This window comes from Marmota monax, unplaced genomic scaffold (genome assembly GCF_021218885.2).
Source record: "Marmota monax isolate L192 unplaced genomic scaffold, Marmota_monax_Labrador192_F-V1.1 WCK01_AAM20220418_F8-fsc00181, whole genome shotgun sequence".
NCBI lineage: Eukaryota > Metazoa > Chordata > Mammalia > Rodentia > Sciuridae > Marmota > Marmota monax.
Window position 1 is genome coordinate 1,591,385 of NW_026694276.1, and position 18,058 is coordinate 1,609,442.

General features: G+C 52.7%; 1 protein-coding gene across 6 annotated transcripts; it reads right to left on the bottom strand.

The window, feature by feature from the left end:
* Nucleotides 1-500: 500 nt before the first annotated feature.
* On the bottom strand, nt 501-12,452 carry Ampd2 (adenosine monophosphate deaminase 2). 6 transcript variants are annotated; one of them, XM_046467186.2, is made up of 19 exons: nt 12,294-12,452; nt 12,001-12,054; nt 6,940-7,070; nt 6,585-6,715; nt 6,186-6,254; nt 5,976-6,084; nt 5,467-5,653; nt 4,934-5,075; nt 4,751-4,840; nt 4,353-4,482; nt 3,979-4,173; nt 3,762-3,893; nt 3,446-3,609; nt 3,035-3,161; nt 2,777-2,940; nt 2,563-2,683; nt 2,055-2,228; nt 1,781-1,891; nt 501-1,648 (listed from the first exon to the last, which is right to left on the bottom strand). In XM_046467186.2, the coding sequence occupies exons 2-19, from the start codon at nt 12,008-12,010 to the stop codon at nt 1,439-1,441; spliced, it is 2,397 nt and encodes a 798-aa protein (XP_046323142.1). In that variant the 5' UTR covers nt 12,011-12,054; nt 12,294-12,452; the 3' UTR covers nt 501-1,438. The 6 variants fall into 6 exon arrangements, with proteins under 6 accessions (XP_046323142.1, XP_046323141.1, XP_046323146.1 ...); XM_046467185.2 differs by lacking the exons at nt 12,001-12,054; nt 12,294-12,452 and adding an exon at nt 11,004-11,183; XM_046467190.2 differs by lacking the exons at nt 12,001-12,054; nt 12,294-12,452 and adding an exon at nt 8,289-8,421.
* Nucleotides 12,453-18,058: the final 5,606 nt, after the last annotated feature.

An 18,058-nucleotide genomic window follows, 5' to 3' on the forward strand; every position in this document is an offset into this window, starting at 1 on the left:
TGAAAACAGTGCAGTGGGTGCAAGACAAAAGCAGAATTGCTTAAGGCTGGGTTTGAAGCCTTGAATCTGTGGGGGCATTGCTGGTATCTGCACCACAACTTCCACCTCTGAATCAGGATCTCTAAAGGTGGGACCTAGAAAGGGCATTTTAAACAAGCTCCCCAGATCCTGATGTCTCAGAAGTCCTGGTCTCAGGTGGCTTGTAAGGGTGTATGCTCACATCAACCGGCTGCAAATGCACATGAAATAAAAGGTAGGAAGGGCCATCATCTTTCAAACTGGTATGACACGAATGTGCCCCACACCTGGGGCCAGACTCAGAGGCGGCAAGTTGGATGAAGGCCCACTGGGCATCTCTTCTGTCCTATAGCTCCCTCTGTCCATGTCCAAGTGTACAAGCCGCTCCCATCAGAATGTGCTGGTCCTCCATTCAGAATGTCCCTGGCACCCAACCACAGCACCCCCAACAGCTCTCCCTCTCCCAACAGAGACTCCTCCTGTCTTGTTACTTAAATAACCTTTATTTCTCATGCACTAGGAAAGATGGGTCATATGAAACACTGCTTTTCACAGCAAAGGCCTCGGTCCAGAACACAACATAGAGGGCCAGCTGGGATCCTGGGCTGGTCAAAGATCTGGGGATTACAAAACGGATACCCCACAGGGCTAGTGGCAGATCCAGCACCCTCCAGCTGCAGTGGCCCCAGACACAGCACAGGGCAGTTGCCCCCTCCCACAGAGGCATAGGAAGCTAACACCAGAGAAGCACATGGACCAGGGAAAAAACGGAAAAGGCTGCTGGGCAGTGACTTGGCAGAGGCAGTGGTCCAGCACCTCCAAGGCCCAAGTCCATCACCTCAGGCCAGGCAGTCCAGGCTCTGAGCGAGCTCAAGCCCAGCTCTGCCCAGGACATGGCTGCTGGAGTTCCACAAGGCCTCAGGAACCTGTGCCTACAGCAGAGTGTACAGGGCCCTCTCAACAGCCCCTCAGTCACATAACAGGACAGGGGACTAAACTTCAACTCTAGCCAAAGCTCGGATTTGCCCAGGCAGGCCCCCAGGGGCAAAAGGGGCCAGCTCCTTTTGCCTTGGTCGATTGGTTCAACCTTGGTTAGCTAAAGGGGACAACCCTTCCAAGTCCCTGTGGACACTTAGAGGTACCCAAAGGACAGCCAGGTTTCTGAGGATCCTAGGACAGGGCCACCAGTGGGGTCAGCCCTTAAATCTTGGCCATCGGGTACCACCTGAGTCAAACAACAGTAAAGCAAATTCCTGAGCATCACATTCACCGAGGTGGCCCAGGGACAGCACATGGTCAGAGACATGCAGAACAGAAACAAAGAAGGATGGAGACATGCAGAGTACAACAGGATGGGAGGGGTCTGAAAACAACTCATGGTCAAGGTGCTGAGATGGGGTGGGCACCACAAGGGCCAGGCTCACTGAGGCCCTGGGCTTGTGGCAACACCCGCCTCCTCCGGGATGGTCTCCAGCATCTCACTCTGGACGGCCTGTGTGATAAGTGCCAGCTCCTGGCACAGAGTCTCATGGCGGTAGCCCACACGTATATCTGGCACATTGGTGCGGCGGATGTCATTGCCCTCAGGGCCCTCCTTGGTATAGTTGGGTCCCAGCCAGTGGCTCTTTACCTGCAGGACATGTGAGTAATGGGCAGGGCTGCAGCCTACTCCCAATCATCCCAGGGACAAGGTCAGGACCCCAAATATGGAGGAAGGGAAGAGAAAGGCAGAGTCAAGGCCCAGGTAGGCAGGTATTAGTACCTTGTGTGAGAATCCACTCATGAGCACACTGTTGCGGGCCAGCTCACACATGTCACAGGAGCTGAGCTTCCACACTTGAGTGGCAATGCTGTATTCCTCCATCAGCGGCTCCTGCATAGGCCAGGATCCCTCAGATAGGTGCACCTGGCCCTGCAGCCCCTCCCTGCTCCCACCCTATCCTGTAGAACTTCCACTTAGGCTGTAGCATATCCCCAGCAGGAGGCAGCACCAACCCAGATACCCTAGTGTCCCAAGTTGCCTGCTGGTCTCTGACCTTGGTGAAGTGAAACTGTAGAGGATCATCAGTAGAAAGCGAGACCATGAGGCCACGGGACAGGTACTCAGGTAGCGGGTTCCGATGGTAGCTGAGGAAGAGGCTATTGTTGCTGAGCGGGGACATAGCAATGCCAATCTGGGCCAGGTAATACAGGTACTGCAGGACTGGGGCCTGGGCAGACACAAAAGAGGGAGGACCAGTTAGATGGCTTTGAAGCAGAGAAGAGAATGCTGGTTGGGGGATGGGGGGGTCTGGGCTACAGTAGCAGGTAGTGCATGTTGGAGGATGGGTCCAGGTTAGACCTGATTTGAGAATTCAAGTTATAGCCAGAACCCAAGTAGAGGCCTAGCCTGGAAGGGCCTAGTCTAGGGTAGAGAACATTAGTTACAGTGGGAAGGAGGAATCCGACTGTGGGTCAGGGTGAGGAGGATCAGTTGCTGAAAGAGTCCAAAGGTTCAAAGGAAGGTAAACAACTGTGAGGGGAGCCTGGGGTGTAGACCCTGACCTTGCGTAGAAGCAGCCCATGGGAGATGTTTTCCGCCAGCATGAAGGCTGATACCAGGTGGTGGATGGGCCCAGCCTCCCCACAGTGTGGCCTCAGCACGAACGTGTGGAAACCCCTCTGCCTGGGGGGGCATGAAGACAGGGTCAGCTCCACAGCCCCACCTCGGCACACACGTGACCGCTAGCAGAGGATCAGCACTGGGTGGCACAGGTACCTGCGCAGGTGGTTCAACATGGCCATGTTGGCGAAGGTGTAGTACAGGTAGTATGCATAGGGTGGGTTGTCTTCCTCCACCCAAGCCTCAGGGAGGGGGCTCTCCAGGTTGAAGACATGGTTCTCAGGCTTGGATTCATCATCCACGCTGTCAAAACCATCCACCTGGTATAGGAATTCGTGGTCAATCCCAAAGCCGGTGGCTGGGCCTGAGCCTGGCTGTCCTGCCCACACCCAGCCCCTGCCACCCTTCCCTCACATGCTCCAGAAAAAGGTGCAGCTCCGGGTGGCTGGCAGGGTGCACAGTTGCCTCAAACAATGGCAAGAAGATGTTCTCCAGCATCTCCTGGAAGTTGGCCAGCTGGCCCTTGGTGCGGTACACGTCACTGTAGGTGAGACAATCGGTCAGAGCCAATAGGAATTAACCCAGAAAGAAGGTAAGGGTCAGAGCTGGCCCAAGAACACAGAAGCATGTGTGAACTACACTGGGAAAGTGGGGATGCCAGGGTGGTCAGGTTGGATAGACTGTGGTTGGGCCAGGGAGGCCTCTCCTTGTACTTGGAGGGCTCAGCCGGGCAGGGAGAGGTTCCCAGTCCCAGGAGGACAGGAGGCAAGACAGGCCCCCTTGAATACAGCCCTGGTATTTCCTCCCATTTCAAGGGACACTCACAAGAGGCGGGGCACCTGCACGAGCCAGCGCACATTAGGAGAATGCACTCGGTGAGTCACGGCCCAGCGTGCCAACTTGTCCCACTCATCCCTCGAGCGCCCGTAAATGGATAGCCGCAACTCTGCATTCTGGTATTTGCTTTCCTCCAGGTCGGACATCACCTCCTAGACATGTGCAGAATAGCTGCCACACCTAGGCTCCTCTCCCACCCTCTGCACACTTGCCATGCATGTTCAGTCAGACCTCTTAAGTCCCTTGTCCCCTCACCCCACCTATACCCAGGCTTGCAGCTCAGTAGGTTAGGCTGCCTCCATACCTTGATGATGTGAGCAAAGTACTTCCCAGAAACCCTGTTGTCGGTCTTGATGAAGATCTCTCGGAGGACAGACTCCCCAATAGGGTTGTATTTGGCATTGAACTTGTCAAAGCGGTGGAAGGTGTTTCTATCCTGGGGGAGATGGGCAGGCCCAGGTCACCCCTGACCCTCACCTCCTGCACTAACCCAACCCCCCAGCTCATGCATGGGGACAGACCGCGTGCACGTCAAGTGTGTCCACACTCAGGTCATAGGCAGTGAGATTCATGCTCTCGAAGACTTCCCGCAGAGTCTGCTCACGGCCCTGCTCCACATGCACAATCTCCTCCAGGTGCCGCTTCATTGCCCGCTTGATGAAGCGCAGCAGATGTTTCTGGTTCATGCAGGATGAGGCATGGATGTGTGTGTCCACCTAGAGTGGAACAGGGCACTGCTGAGCCTACCAAATGCCCAGAGGGTCTAGGGCCAGCACAGTGAGATGGGAGAGGGCTCCCCATATTGGATGCTGAGTGGGGATCCCAGGCCCTGGACAGGGAGGCCAGGCAGAGGTGCACAGTCAGGACACAAAGAGGGCCACAGGTGAAGACCCACCTTGCGGATGTTATAGAAGTCTCGGTGTGGCACTTTCTTCTGAGCAGCCAGTTCCTTCATTTCGTTAAGCAGTACATGCATCTGGAACTTGGAGCTCAGGTACTGCAGCCGGCGATAGCAGAATGATTTTCTGGGCAGTAGGAAGGCAGCAAGGCAGGGACTCAGGCCCTGAGGGAGGAACCTGGGTAGAGCCCAGGCAGCAGAGCACAAGAAGAGGCAGGAGGGTCCAAGACAGAGGCGGCCAAGAGGGCTGCAGACCGAGGGAAGGTCAAGGACTTGGTGACTGGGGTGGGGTGAGGAGACCAGAGCCCAGGTAACAGATATGGGACAGAACAGGGCAGTGCTAGGGCTGGAGAATCTGGGCTAGGAAGCAAGCAGAGTGACCAGAAAGAACTCACATGGGGCCATTGATAATCAGAGCCATCAGCACATTGACATCAGCCACAAATTCCTGTAGGTCTGGGTATGGAAGCTCCACCTCAGAGCAACTGCAAGTGGGGAAGCTTGGGTAAGGAAAGGAAACCATGCACCTCCCAGATGTCATCTCCCCCATCCCCTAGCACACACCACACCCATCTTACTGCTCATCAGGATCCCTGCGAGTATAGACATGCACCACGCCACGCACCATACGCAGACCCAAGCCCAGGTCCCCAGGCATGGTGCTTGGCTCACAGTGCTCGTATGGGTGCTGTTCCAGAGCAGGGGGGTGCACTGGGGCATCTGTAAGGGTGGAAACGGTGGAGTTAGGACCAGGGCTCCCCCAGATCAGCTGCGATCCAGCCCAGAGGCTCTAGAGGGAATGAGACATCCATCAAAGGTCCCAAAAGGAGGACTGGGGTGGTGGTTCAGTGGTAGAGCACTTGCCTAGCATGTGTGAGGCACTGGTTCAATTCTTAGCACCACATATAAATGAATGAATGAATGAATGAATGAATGAATAAGGGCCATTGGCAACTAAAAAAAACTTTTAAAAAAAGGTCCTAGAGTACAGCTCCAGCTCCAACTTCCACCCTCTGGGTGTTCAAGAAGCTGGAATTATCCTGGGTATGGGGAGACATGGGCAAGGCAGGAGGCCAGGGCACTTGGGGAACGTCAGGGATAAGAGTCCCACCAGCAGACACAGGGGTGTCGGGGCCCTGCTCAAAGGTCCGTGTCTCCAGGGGCTTCTCTGCCAGCTGCTGCAAGTAGCGGCGCGTGGTGGGGCAGAAGCTCTGCAGCGACAGGGCCATGTACTTCTCCCGGATAAATAGTGCCCGCACCACACTCTTGGCTGCATCCAGTAGGTCTGTGAATGGCACCTGCAGGGGAACACACGCAGTCACTCTCCTCAGTCTCTGACCCAGACTCAAGACTCACGAGCACCTCTTCCCTGTGGCTTTCCCCAGACCTCACACCATCCCCACCTCCTGCAGGCCTAGACCCAGGAACAGGTAGCCTACTCTGGTCCCAGCCTATCAGGGAGCTCCCAGCCAGACCCTCTGTCCCTCCAGCTGTTAGGAATGAGAAACACTTTCTGCAGGCCTTATCCTCAGCTCCCCAGGCTGGGAAATCCCCCAGCCTGGGAGCTCCCTTGGACATGACAGAAAGAGATGGAAATCCAAAACCTCGCCCCACACTCACCCCACACTTCTCCTCTCCGGAAATGGTGACTCGTTGAAATTCCCTCTCCAGCACATCACGCTCCCGCAGGCCCCTATCCCCCTGGCCTTCACCTTGCTCCTTATAAAGCCTACAGGAGGGGGGAGGCATACAAGGGAGGGGCTGGAGCACACTTCGTGCAGCCAGGCCCCAGCTCCACCTCCCCTGTGTGTGCACCCCTGCCCTGCTCACTGTAGGTCTGAGTCACTGTCCGTCTTCAGGAAATCTTGCTTGGCCCGAAGCAGGATGTCTGGCTCCAGCCTAGAGGCAAGAGGAGCAAGAGGTCAGAAGAACAGGAGGGTCGCTCTGGCTCCCAGGCTCCAGTACTACACTAGGTGCTATGCAGAGTTTGTCACATGTGATCCTCACAGGCAAGACTGTAGGACCCTATGCATTGCTCACCCGACCTTGGAGGTAAGAAAGCAGACCCTGAAGTTAAACAGCATATTCCAGGCCACCCCAGTGGACAGAAGACAAAACCAGAACCTAACAGCCTGGCCTCAAAGCCTGTGCTCCCAGGTAGATCTCAAAGGGAGGATGGAACAAGAAAGAAGCCAGAGGGGCACTGGGCAGGCTCTGTGCCAGGCTCACTTGACATCCTGGCTGATCTGCCGCTCCAGCCGCTGCCGCCGCTCCTCCAGCTGCTCAATGGGGCTCTCCTCAGGGAACTCATATGGGGCACTTCGGAGCTCACTCTCAGCCAGCGAGCGGCTGAACAGCTCCTGGCAGGAGGGAGGCAACACAGGTCAGGGGGCCTCTCCTTTGGGCCCTCAGCCCCAGCCCTCCCCTGCAGAACCTGGGCGTGGGTGTGGGCAGCAGGAGCTGGGGTTCCTGGGAGAGACTGAGGATCAGGGACAGCCAAGCTTGAGGTGAGGCAGCTGAGACAGAGGGGTGTGGGAACAGAGGCGGGGCATGGGGTGAGGGGAGGGGGGGTGCCAAGCGATACCTCGGCAATCTCCTTGCATTTGCCATCCATAGACGTGCGCAGGTCGAGCGGGAAGTGCTTGAGGCAGGGGGCGGGGCCCGGCAGGGATCGGGCAGACTGCAGCGGAGGGGCCCCCAGACCACCCCGAGCCTCTGCAGAGACAGTGATGTCAGGGTCAAGGGTGGGGATGGGCAGGGCCTGGGTGCCCTGGAAGCCAAGGGCCGCTGCCTGTCCCAGGCCAGTCCCTGAGGGAGTCCAGGGCCTGGACAGTGGGAAGTCCCTCCACAGAGGCTGAGGAAGGTGCCTCTGAGTGGCTCCTAAAGGACCTCACCCACAGCCCAGTACAAGGAAGGACCCCTCACCATCCCAGGCTCAGGGATGGAGGTCCTGCATCTGCCCCAAGACAAGTGGATTCATTCAATTCACCTGAGGCCCAGATAAGGGCGCATTCCCTGGGGTCATGAGAATCTACCATGTTATCCCCCACAGGCAGACACACCTGTACATGTGTATACACTACAGAGACACACACAGAGAGACATACAACAGGCAAGGACCAGGTGGCTGGCTACACCCAGGATTCTAGCCCACAGCCTCCAGAGCAGCTGATCCAGGATCAGACCGGCCCTTGGACTAGCAGATCTTCTACTCAAAGGGGCCAGAGGCCCCCTGCAATCCCAGACCTACAGGGCAGGGGAGGCCACAGCAGGCACTCAGCTCTGACCTAGGGAACCAGTCCTCAGGGAAGGGAAAGGCCTGGTTGGCAGGGAACCCTGGCTTCTCCCTGGAGGCCTGCCCTCTCCCCAGGACCCCAGGGCTGCCAAGATGTGGCTTGGCCCCAACCTGCCCCTCCCACTGCTGGCTGCCCCTCCAAAGGAAGCTGCCACAAACAGTCTGCGCCACTCAGAGGCCCCAGGATCTGGGCCGGAGGCCCCGTGGAGAGCCCTGGGAAGGGAGCCTCAAAGGCCAGGGGTCTTTCTCCAGTAAGAGCAAAACTCTTCATGTGCATAAGGACACGACTTGAAGGGCCTTGGAGCTGTTCCTTTATGGGACTGACTGAGCTCTCGGCCCACCAGGAAGGACCCTCCCTGGGCTCAGCAGCCCAGCCTCCCCTGTACGGAGCTCTTCACAGACAATTTGGCTCTCCCAGACAGCTGTGCAGGGTGTACCCCTCCAGCACCCTCTTTCTCCTCTCTATCCTGACTTGGGGAGGGATTAAAGGCTCTGCCCAGGTAGCATGCCTTAAGGTTTCTGTGCCCATTTCCCAGTACTCTAGGTCTGATTCCAAGCTGGACAAAGGGAAGAAAGAGCTGACTGTCCCAGATCCAAGACCACCTCCCCTGCTCACCTTGGTCCTGCCTGAACCCTACCTGCAGAGTTCAGGCTGCTCCAGCCAGCAGCCCTGTGCCCCTTGCCCGCCTGTTTGCCGAGTGAAGCTGCAGCCAGTCCCCCAGGACAGCTCAGGGGCCGGCACGGGCTGTACCAAGTGCAGCTGCAAGCAGGGGAGACCCTGGATGGCCAGAGTAGAGGGTTGAGGGAGCTCAGGGGGCTCAGAAACCCAGGGAAGGAACATCAGATTTGGGAGATAAGACAAAGTCTTGAACTGTAGGAGGCTTAAGCTCTACAGGACTGGGGTGGCCCAGCCAGAAGCAGGGCTCCCAAGGGGGAGAAGAAGCAAGGCAGGCTGATACGGCCAGGGCAGGCTGGCAGGGAGGGGCTAAGCCTCCTTAAAACCACTGCCCTAGGGGACAGAAGCAGGCAAGGGCTGGCTGGCCAAAGGGTAGGAAGAAAGAAAAGAAGGGACAGCAGCTCTCTTCCTCTCTGAAACCAGCAACCCCAGGTCAGCTTCCTCTGCCCACCACTATCTTCTTGGCCCTGACTAAGGGGTCATTCAGGAGGAAAAAAAAGGTCTCTGTGGGAAGAAGAGCTGACTAACAGCTGGGGGAGTGGCCCACTCTAAGTAAGAGCCAGATACTAAGGCTTTATGGCCCCCAAACCTCTAACTCCTGTTCTACATCTAATTGTCAGGATCAGGACAAACCCTCCAGGAGGAGAGCTTTGGGAAAGGGCACGAGCATGTAGAGGACTCACATATGACATGGCTTCTATCTCTGGATGTAGGCTGTAAACAATGAGAAGGGGCCCCTGCACTGCCTAGCCACAGCCCCAGGGCTCACAGAGAAAATGCTCTGCACATGTTCTATAAAGTCCTAGGCCAGGACCAAGGCAGTTGAGCAAAGAAGCACAGTAAAGAAAGCAAAACTTGACAGGGGCAGAGATGGTATGACACCATGTCTTACCTGGAAGAGGGCACAGTAGGAAGAAGAAGAAAAGATGGGCACCTACCCCACCCTCAGGGTGTAAAGTCTTTGCTTGCCCAAGAGCCTGGAGCCTATATACTACTCCCCAGATAAGGTCCCAGAACACTTCTAACCCCTCATGAAGAGTAGACCATAGGCTTCCAGGGCTGGTCTGTGCTGGTTCAGCAGGAGTAGAGTCAAAGGTCCTAATCTTATCCTCTCTCCTAGCAGGGTGACCTGGGGACTGCACAGCAATGCTGGGGTGTGCAGGACAGGTTCCAGCAGGCAGAGCCACCCTTGCCTGCCAGGCCACTGCAGAGAGCCACCTGGGGTTCACTAGAGGTGACACACAGGCAGTAACCTCCATGCTCTCTGAGGCCAGCCCTAGAAGACAGCACCTACTGGTCTCTTCTCCCGGGACTTGTGCCAGAGGTTCCTGACCACAGTGCCACACATCTACACCCATACTCACAAGTTAGTCAACCAAAATCAGAGAGGGCTACTCCACCAATTCCAAGATTCTGGCCACCTATTACCCCCCTAAACCAGGATCTCCCCACTCACTGCCTTGGCAGGCTGGGGCCCCAAGTATCAGATGCTCTCACCACCTGGCCACCACCTGGTTCAACAGAAAGGCAGCATATACAGAGCTAGCCTCAGGGCATATACCTTCTGAATGGCACAGAGAAACAGACCCTCAGGACATTACAAACTTCAAACCAGGCATCTTCAATAGCACAAGAAAATACTGGAAGAGGACAGTCTCTGAGGCCAGGCCTAGAAGACAGCACCTACTTGTCTCTCCTCCTGGGACTTGTGCCAGAGGTTCCTGACGACAGTGTCACACATCCACACCCACACTCACACGTTAGTCAACCAAAAACCAAAGAGGGCTATTCCACCAACTCCAAGATTCTGGCCACCTGGTACCACCCCCATACCTATAATTGGGCTATAGGTACGGACAACTGCGGGCGGTTGGGAGGGTTGGTATGACCTGGTCATCAAGGTGGGGTCATTGCTTAGCCACAAGGCCTACAGGCAGCAGACAGCAGGTTCCTGCCTGCTGGAACCTGTCCTCAGTAAGCACTCACCCAGGAGGTTGAGCCCTCACTGAGATGAGCACAACCATATCACACCACAGGCTCCATACAGTGCAGAGATGCCCAGAGAATGGGAACCAAACCAAAGGATGCAGAGTACAAAGCACATAGGTCTGCCCCAAGGGCAGCACTCTCCTAAGGAGGCTCACAACACAGGAACAAGCAAACAACAGACGGCAGAGAGAGTCAAGCCTGGAGCTCTGGAATGCTGGCCAGCAATGGATGTGCCCAGATGTCAGAACCCCAGGGAGGGGGTCCTGGAAAGATAGACCAGCCACAGGAGTACAGCCTGAGTCTGTCTGGGAAAGACACAAGCACCAATCAGGGTGGCCAGTCCACAAACCAGTCAGTCCCACACACCCCCACTCCATTCACACACACACTTCACACGCAGTCCTAGCATCTGCACACGCAGACACGTGTGCACACACACCTCTTGCTGCACCCACACCCACTCCTTGTTACAGAGGACAGCATCCCTGACATAGAAACCTCGGTCATCCCCACCCCGTCTCTCTCTGCACACCAACTCTCAAGCCAGACATCTCTGGAACCGAGATCAAGGGGCACCACTGCAGAAAGAGTGCAGGAAAAGGGCCCCTTCCTGAGAGGGGCAGTGACCTGGGCAGAAGGTGCTGGGGCAGAGCCAGTTGCCTGAGGCCAGAAACAAGCACACACTCACCTGGCACTGCAGCTGCGGACTGCAGGCTGGCCCGCTTCTTAAAGGGATATTTGGCCTTGGACTTGCCAGGGCCAGATGAATACGATGCCATGGCTGGGGCCAAGGCGACAATGAAGGAGTCTGAGCAGCACCGGCTGGGCCCCGGCTCTGCCACATCCAACCCCTTCCTCCGCCCCGCCCCCAGCGGGAGTGACTGATGCAGGAAGCAGCACCCCGCAGGCGGAAGAGGCCCTGGCCACGATTGCCGATGTTGTCTAGGCAACCTCGCGGAGTGGGGCCTCCATCCCTGCCCCTTATTCCTCCCCTCCCTCCTCGGTCCCCGCAGTGACGTGACTGATGGTGGCTGTGCCTGATGGGTGTTATGGTGGATAAAATAAGATGGGTCAGGGCCAGCCCTCAGCTCTGCACTAACCCGGCTCAGGAACCCTCATCCTTTGCCCAGACTCTAAAGCAAATGGGCCAAAGTCCAGGCTACCTGGTCCAGCCAGCCTGGCAGAAAAAAATAATAATAATAAACAGGAATCCAGCCTGAACTCCTCCAAGCTCAGAGCACACTGCTCTAGGGGCAGCGCAAGTGTACTGGAGAAAATCCAGTGCCTCTGGGACAGAGTTCCCCTTTTTCTTCTCCACCCGACCCCCAGTTCCAGGGGTAGTCCAGCTCTGGGAGGAGAGTGCAAAACTGAGAATCCCAGTCCAGAAGGGAGGGGCCTGTCCTGGGAAAATTCCACTGTCCAGCAGAAACGGCCTTCTAAGAAAGCAGGGAGGCCAAGAGGCAGGGGCAAGTCTGGGATCCAGGGAAAAGACCCCAGACTCTTCTTGACTTGCTTCAGTCTTTGCACATTCAGGCTCAGCTTCCCCAGGCCCTTCCAGAAGGAGTTGGTCGCCGTCCCTGAGTTCTGTAGGCTGTGATGCACTGAGACCCCCACCCTCTTGTCGCCCTGGCCACAGCACTTCTCTGTCCCAGACTCCCTCCAGCAACACAAGCGCATACACTTACCTGAGGCCATGCTGGCAGAGTCCCGCGGGGCACCAGGGAGTCTCCCACGAGGGTCTGCCCAGAAGGGAAGGCCGGGTGGTGAGGGAGAGGAGAGGGGATGGGGCCCAAACCCAGCCAACTTGCTCCAAGGGCCCCCACCCTGGCACTGAGAAGGGGGAAGTAAGGCAGTTTTTCAAAATTGCTAGTTGGCTGGAAACGGATCCCCGCCGACGACGGCAGCCGGACTGGCCTCTGAGACCCCGGCGTCCCGACCCCCAGTCCTGCACTCAGAGGCGGGCAGACCACGTGCTCACCAGAGAACGGTACCCGGAACTCGTCTAGGCTTCTTTCAACACTCCCTGGACATTCGGGATCCGACTCCCACGGCTGGACCGTGGGGGAGTCACGCAACAGGTGCTACCCCACCGAAACCCCGCCGGCGCCGCGCCAGCCTCCGCAGCCGTAGGCCCCGCCAGGTCCGTGGCCCCGCCCCCTCCGTCCACGCCCGGCGGCCCCGCCCCCGCCATTTTTCCTCTTCCCGGCCGCCACGTGGGCGTCCACGCCACGTTTGGCCTGGCCGGGCCCTGGGTCTTGGCAAGTTCCAAGAGTCAGCTTCCTCATCGGTAAAATGGGTTAGGGGTAATGAATGTACCTCACTCACAGGGGTTATTGTGAGGAATGTTGTGAAGCCCCTCTGCACAACGCCTGGCACATAGGCAAGGTCCAACGAAGTTATTTCGTCCTGGGATTCACTTTGAGAAGTTCTGTTTCTGCATTCTTCGCATTCTCACCTGGGTCGTCTATTTTTTTTTTTTTTTTCTGGCAGGCATTGGTAGTCAGGGTGTGCCCTGCAATGCTACCTTCCCTTCCGACATTAATTTATATATTTGAGAGTTAATGAGCTTAAAGTCTGAAGCTGGAATGACTGGGTTCAAATTCCGATTCCTCCACCTACTTCCTGAATGACATTGAACAAGTTACTTAACTTCTCTGTGTTTGTTTCAACATTCATTGTAAGTTTAAGAATACCTGCTTTATATGATGATTAAGATAAATGAATTAATGTAAATTAAGTGCTTAGAACTGTGTCTAGCCTGTAATTACTATTATGATCATGTATTATCATTGCTTTGGTCTTGGGCTTTGGATCCTTATTGACATCCTATTGATTCATCTTGCATTCTATAAAGAAGTGGAGTTTGACTCTTTGCAGGACTGCAGACACCCTATCCAACTAGGTAGGATTTTCTGCCCCTTGGGAGTGGGAAGAGAATCCTACCTAAAGAGAACTTCATTGAATGTAATTAGTGTATGAGCAGCAATTAGTCTCTTCCCTATTCTCTCCCTTGTGGGAGCCCTTTGCCCCCACACCCAGTTGTTCTAAGCTCTTTGTCCAGCTCCTCCCAGTTCTCACCTCCCCCACAGAGTTCCTTCCCAAAGTTGGCTTTCTCTTCTCTCCCCACCCTGGATTCTGGACTCTGAACCCTATTCTGTACCTACCTCTGGTGTCCACCCGACTGACCCCTGATCTACTCCTCACCCCAAACTTTAAAAAGGGGGGAGGGGGGTCTTGAGCTAAAGGTGTAGCTCAGAGCTCTTGCCTAGCATTTTTCAGAGACCTGGGTTCAATCACCAGCACTGAAAAAAAAAGACTTCTGTACACATAGGGGGTGGGAGATCTATGAAGAAGATAATGTTTGCGTATCAAAAATAGCAAACAAATACATATCTAACAGAGCAAGCAAGGTGAATATAATGGACACACACACACACACACAAACACAACTGGTGGCCATAAACATTGAATTGCTCTAAAAGCCATTTAGTAATATTTAATCAAGAATCTCAAAAAGGTTCTTACCTTCAGGAAATTGTTCTTCTAAAAACCACTAAAACCACTGCCAGAAAAATATGTATGCACAAAGTTGTTCATCACACAGTTAAATGTTTATCACACAGTTAAAATTTGGGAAACTTAAAGGTCCAACATTAGGGAAATGTTTAAATTATTGTCAGGCAGAAAATGAAATACAGCCATTAAAATTGTTTTTGGACAATTTTTTAATGATGTGAAAATGTTTACAATATGAAACTGAGGGCTGGGGATGTGGCTCAAGCGGTAGCGCGCTCGCCTGGCATGCGTGCGGCCCGGGTTCGATCCTCAGCACCACATACAAACAAAGATGTTGTGTCCGCCGAGAACTAAAAAATAAATATTAAAAAAATTCTCTCTCTCGCTCTCTCCCTCTCTCTCTCTAGAAAAAAAAATATGAAACTGAAAAAAAAGGATGCAAAAAAGCTATATACATATGATATGGTCCTAATTAAGTGATGTATATGCATAGAAAAGAAACACCAAAAAGTTAAAAAATTATTATCGTGTGTGGTGGGATTATAGGTTATATATATATTTTTCTTTTTACCTATCTGCATTTAAAAAATTGTCTAGCATTGGATCTACCCACCTATTTAGCCAATAGGTGGCAATCCCTGCCCTCCACCCAACCCATGCAAACCAGTTCATTAGTCCTTTATGAGCATTCGTGGGCCCATGTGCAATACTCCCTTCTCTATATAACCCTCCCCTCCACCCCTGGTACTCCTGGCCATCTGGTGTACTGTGGCTGCTAGGAAGTCTGCCTTGGTTACAGCTAAGCATCAATCTCCCACCTACTCAGCATCAAAAAGAATCTCAGTGGGTTTTCATTGTCTTCAAAAAAAAAAAAAACAGAGCTTGGGAAAGGAAGGAGTGATCCTCCCACAGCCTCTGCTTTTCACATTGAGGTTTTTAATCTTGAGCCTTTGGGGTCTTTCTTACCTCTAAACAGTTTCTTCCCTCCCAGCCTCTTCCCACTATGGTTCTTTAATTGCCTCCCACCCCCGGAACCCAGGCCCTTGAGGGCCCCCAATTTCTATGCACTCCTGTTTCTCTGAAGAACTGCTTCTCTTCCCTTCTGGCTTGCCAATGATGCCAGCCTCCCTAGGCCACACCACTCCTAGCAGACATTATATCTGGGAGAAGAGGACACCTGAACTTTCAAAAAGATCCTTGGCCAGAACAATTTCCTAAGTCCCATCTATGCCCAGATCCTTCTGTAACCAAGCCATTTTGCTCATTTCTCAGCCTCTCCCAGCAGCCACCTCCTCTTACCTTGTCACCTCAGTCACACAGCACTGTTTATAGTACCGTGCAATTGTATCCATCTGTACTTGTTTATAAGTCCCCACTGGATTTTAGCCAAACCCCTTAACCTGTCATTCAAGGACTTTCACCTGCTGACCCCGATTTATCTTTCCTGTCCTCATCTCCCAGCTCTACCTATCCTCCATGCACTCTTTGCTCCAGTACAGTCACATCAAATTTTCCAATCTTCTCTGAGCACATTTTATACCTCATGTGCCACTATGCCTTTTTCATGGTTTTTCCCCTCCCCAAATGCATATCCCCATTTTTATGGCTGTTCTGCTTCTCTAGGGAAAGTCTGTCCATTTTACAATCACCCCTTCCTTTCTTTTACCACAGAATCTACCAGTCCAGCAGTTAGATGTATATATAACTGCCTTTCCTAGGGTGAAGGCTAGGTTTTAAACAACTCTGAATTCCCCAGCATTAGTGTCCCTTTAATTAAACTGTTAATTTGTGAATTTCCTCCTCCTCCTCTTTTGGACTGGAAGGTCCTAAGGGCATCTCCCTCCTGTGTCATATCCCTGCACTGTCTCTGGGACAAGATTTACTACTGATAATGACAGATCCTGAGCTCTCCCCTTAACTCTGAAATATGCCCAAATTTTTTGAGAAAGTGATTCCTCTTCCTCTCAAAATGATGTGGTAATAAAGGGATGTGAACCAAACACCTGAGCTCTAGCTCTGACTTTTGACAGCAAAGTGAGAATTTTGAGAAATACTAAAAGTGAGAATTTCCTGTGCTTCACTTCTCTTAACTCTAAAATGGGAATTGCACTACCTGCCTTCCCTATTTTACCAGAACAGTCATAGGGAAGGCACAGAGCTGGTGACTGGAGGTAAGAGATCCCTGAGGGATATGTCCTGGCATAGTATGGTGCCAAGGTGGTGGATCCCACCTTGCTCTCAGGCCAGGCAAGGGCCAAGAGTTTCCTAAGAACTAATGAGAAAGCTAACAAAGCAGGACACAGAAGTCTGCAGCAGTGGAGGCTGACAAAGGAACACACTCAAGCATCTTCTTCACGTGTGAAACAAGTTTGTGGCTCCTCTTACAATGCAAGTGCTGCTGTTCCTGGGTTCCCAATTTGCCTTTATGGCTGCTTATTGAGGGCAGGGGGTGGATAGTGGCAAGGAAGATCACTGGATTGTCTATTTGTTGAGATATATAACTTGAACAAGTTACGGAACCCTCAAGTCCCAGTCGTCTTGTCTGTAAACTAAGGAAAACAGCACTTACCTTGAAGTTATTATGAGAATTAACTGCTATGAGCCACCTAAGTGGTTTAGCAGAGTTCCTAGCAGTCCCTTGCTTTGAAAGGTTCAGCCTTCAACACAGCTCTGGCCTAGGTATAAGTTACCAATATTGTGGGTAGGGCAGGGCAGGACGGTGGTGAGGTATAATTACTGAAACCTTATGACCAAGATGCCAAGATGTCACAATTTCAGAGTCCTGTTTTCCCTTAAGTCAATAAGCACTTGCCAGTTTTCAATTGGGAAAACACTATTGCACCAAAGCCACTCAGCAGCTGCCAGAGACCAGCCTCCCAGGTGCCAGCTGAAAGAGGGCAGAGGGGAGGAGATCATCCAGGGCTCAGGTTGTTTGGTAGGGAGCAGAACCAGGTTCTACCCCCCACTTTCTTGTCCCACTGGTCACAGCTGCACATTTCCAGCTCTAAAAGGGAAGAGCAAGTTAAATCTTCTTAACTTAATGGTTCTCCAGGTTGGCTACACATGGGAATCACCTGGGGAAAATTTTAAATTTTCATGCCTAGACTGTACCCTACACCAATTAAATCAATATATTTTTAAAAAGGCTCTCTAGTAAATGCCAACGTACACCCAAATTGAGAACTGGTGTAGGCCAGGGTTTTCCAAACTTGCCAGATGACAAAAATTATTTATATTAATTTAAAATACAGTTTCTCAGGCTCTGGAATTAACATTATTACTGAAACCTACTGATTCTAAGACATACCCTTTTAAAATATGAGTACTTTTAAAACATCTTTGAAAGCAAGGTGATCTTCCAGTCAGTGGTCTGTAAGACTTCATGAAACAGAAACAATCATGCCAGGTGAATTCTCAGGATGAGGCAAGCTTGGGGGAAAAACAATTCCCTGGGGCAGTACTTCCCAATCTTAATATCCTTAAAGTCACTTCTTTTATATATTTATTTTTTAGTTGTAATTGGACACCATACCTTTATTTATTTATTTCTATATGGTGCTAAGGATTGAACCCAGGGCCTTGCACATGCAAGGTGAGCACTCTACCACTGAGCCACAATCCCAGCCCCTTAAAGTCACTTTTGATCTTGTTAAAATGCACTCTGAATTGGAAGATCTGGATTTAGGCCCACCCCCAACTGTACTTTCTAACAAAATTCTAGGTCATAATGTTGTTGGTCGTTACACTACATTTTGAGTAGCAAAGTTCTAAAGAATGTTGGCCTGAGGAGGCTCCACCCATGACTCATTTAAATGAAACAACGGCATTGAGAAATATGAGCAGTGGAAATTCTTCCATGTCTGTGAGGTGACTGCACCCTCATTTCTCCCTGGTTAAGGCAACTGGGATGAAGGCCAGAGTGAGAGCTGCCCCAGCCTCAGAAGACTAAGTCAAGACTCCAGTTGCTACAGGAAGCAGAGTTTGTTGTGTGAGGCAACACAAACCCCTCTCTAAATACCAGCAATGTTCACTTGCCAAGTTAAGTTGGGCATCAAGTAGCCTTGATGGTCGTGGGAAGCAGTCCTATTCTCTCTATCATGGACCCTTTTCCTTTCACTTATTCATTCACCAACTCTTGGATGAGAGTGCACTAATAAACTACAAGTTCTGAGGGTTCAGAGATGAATCAGATTTGGTACCTGACCTTCGGGGGGAGGAATTCACACT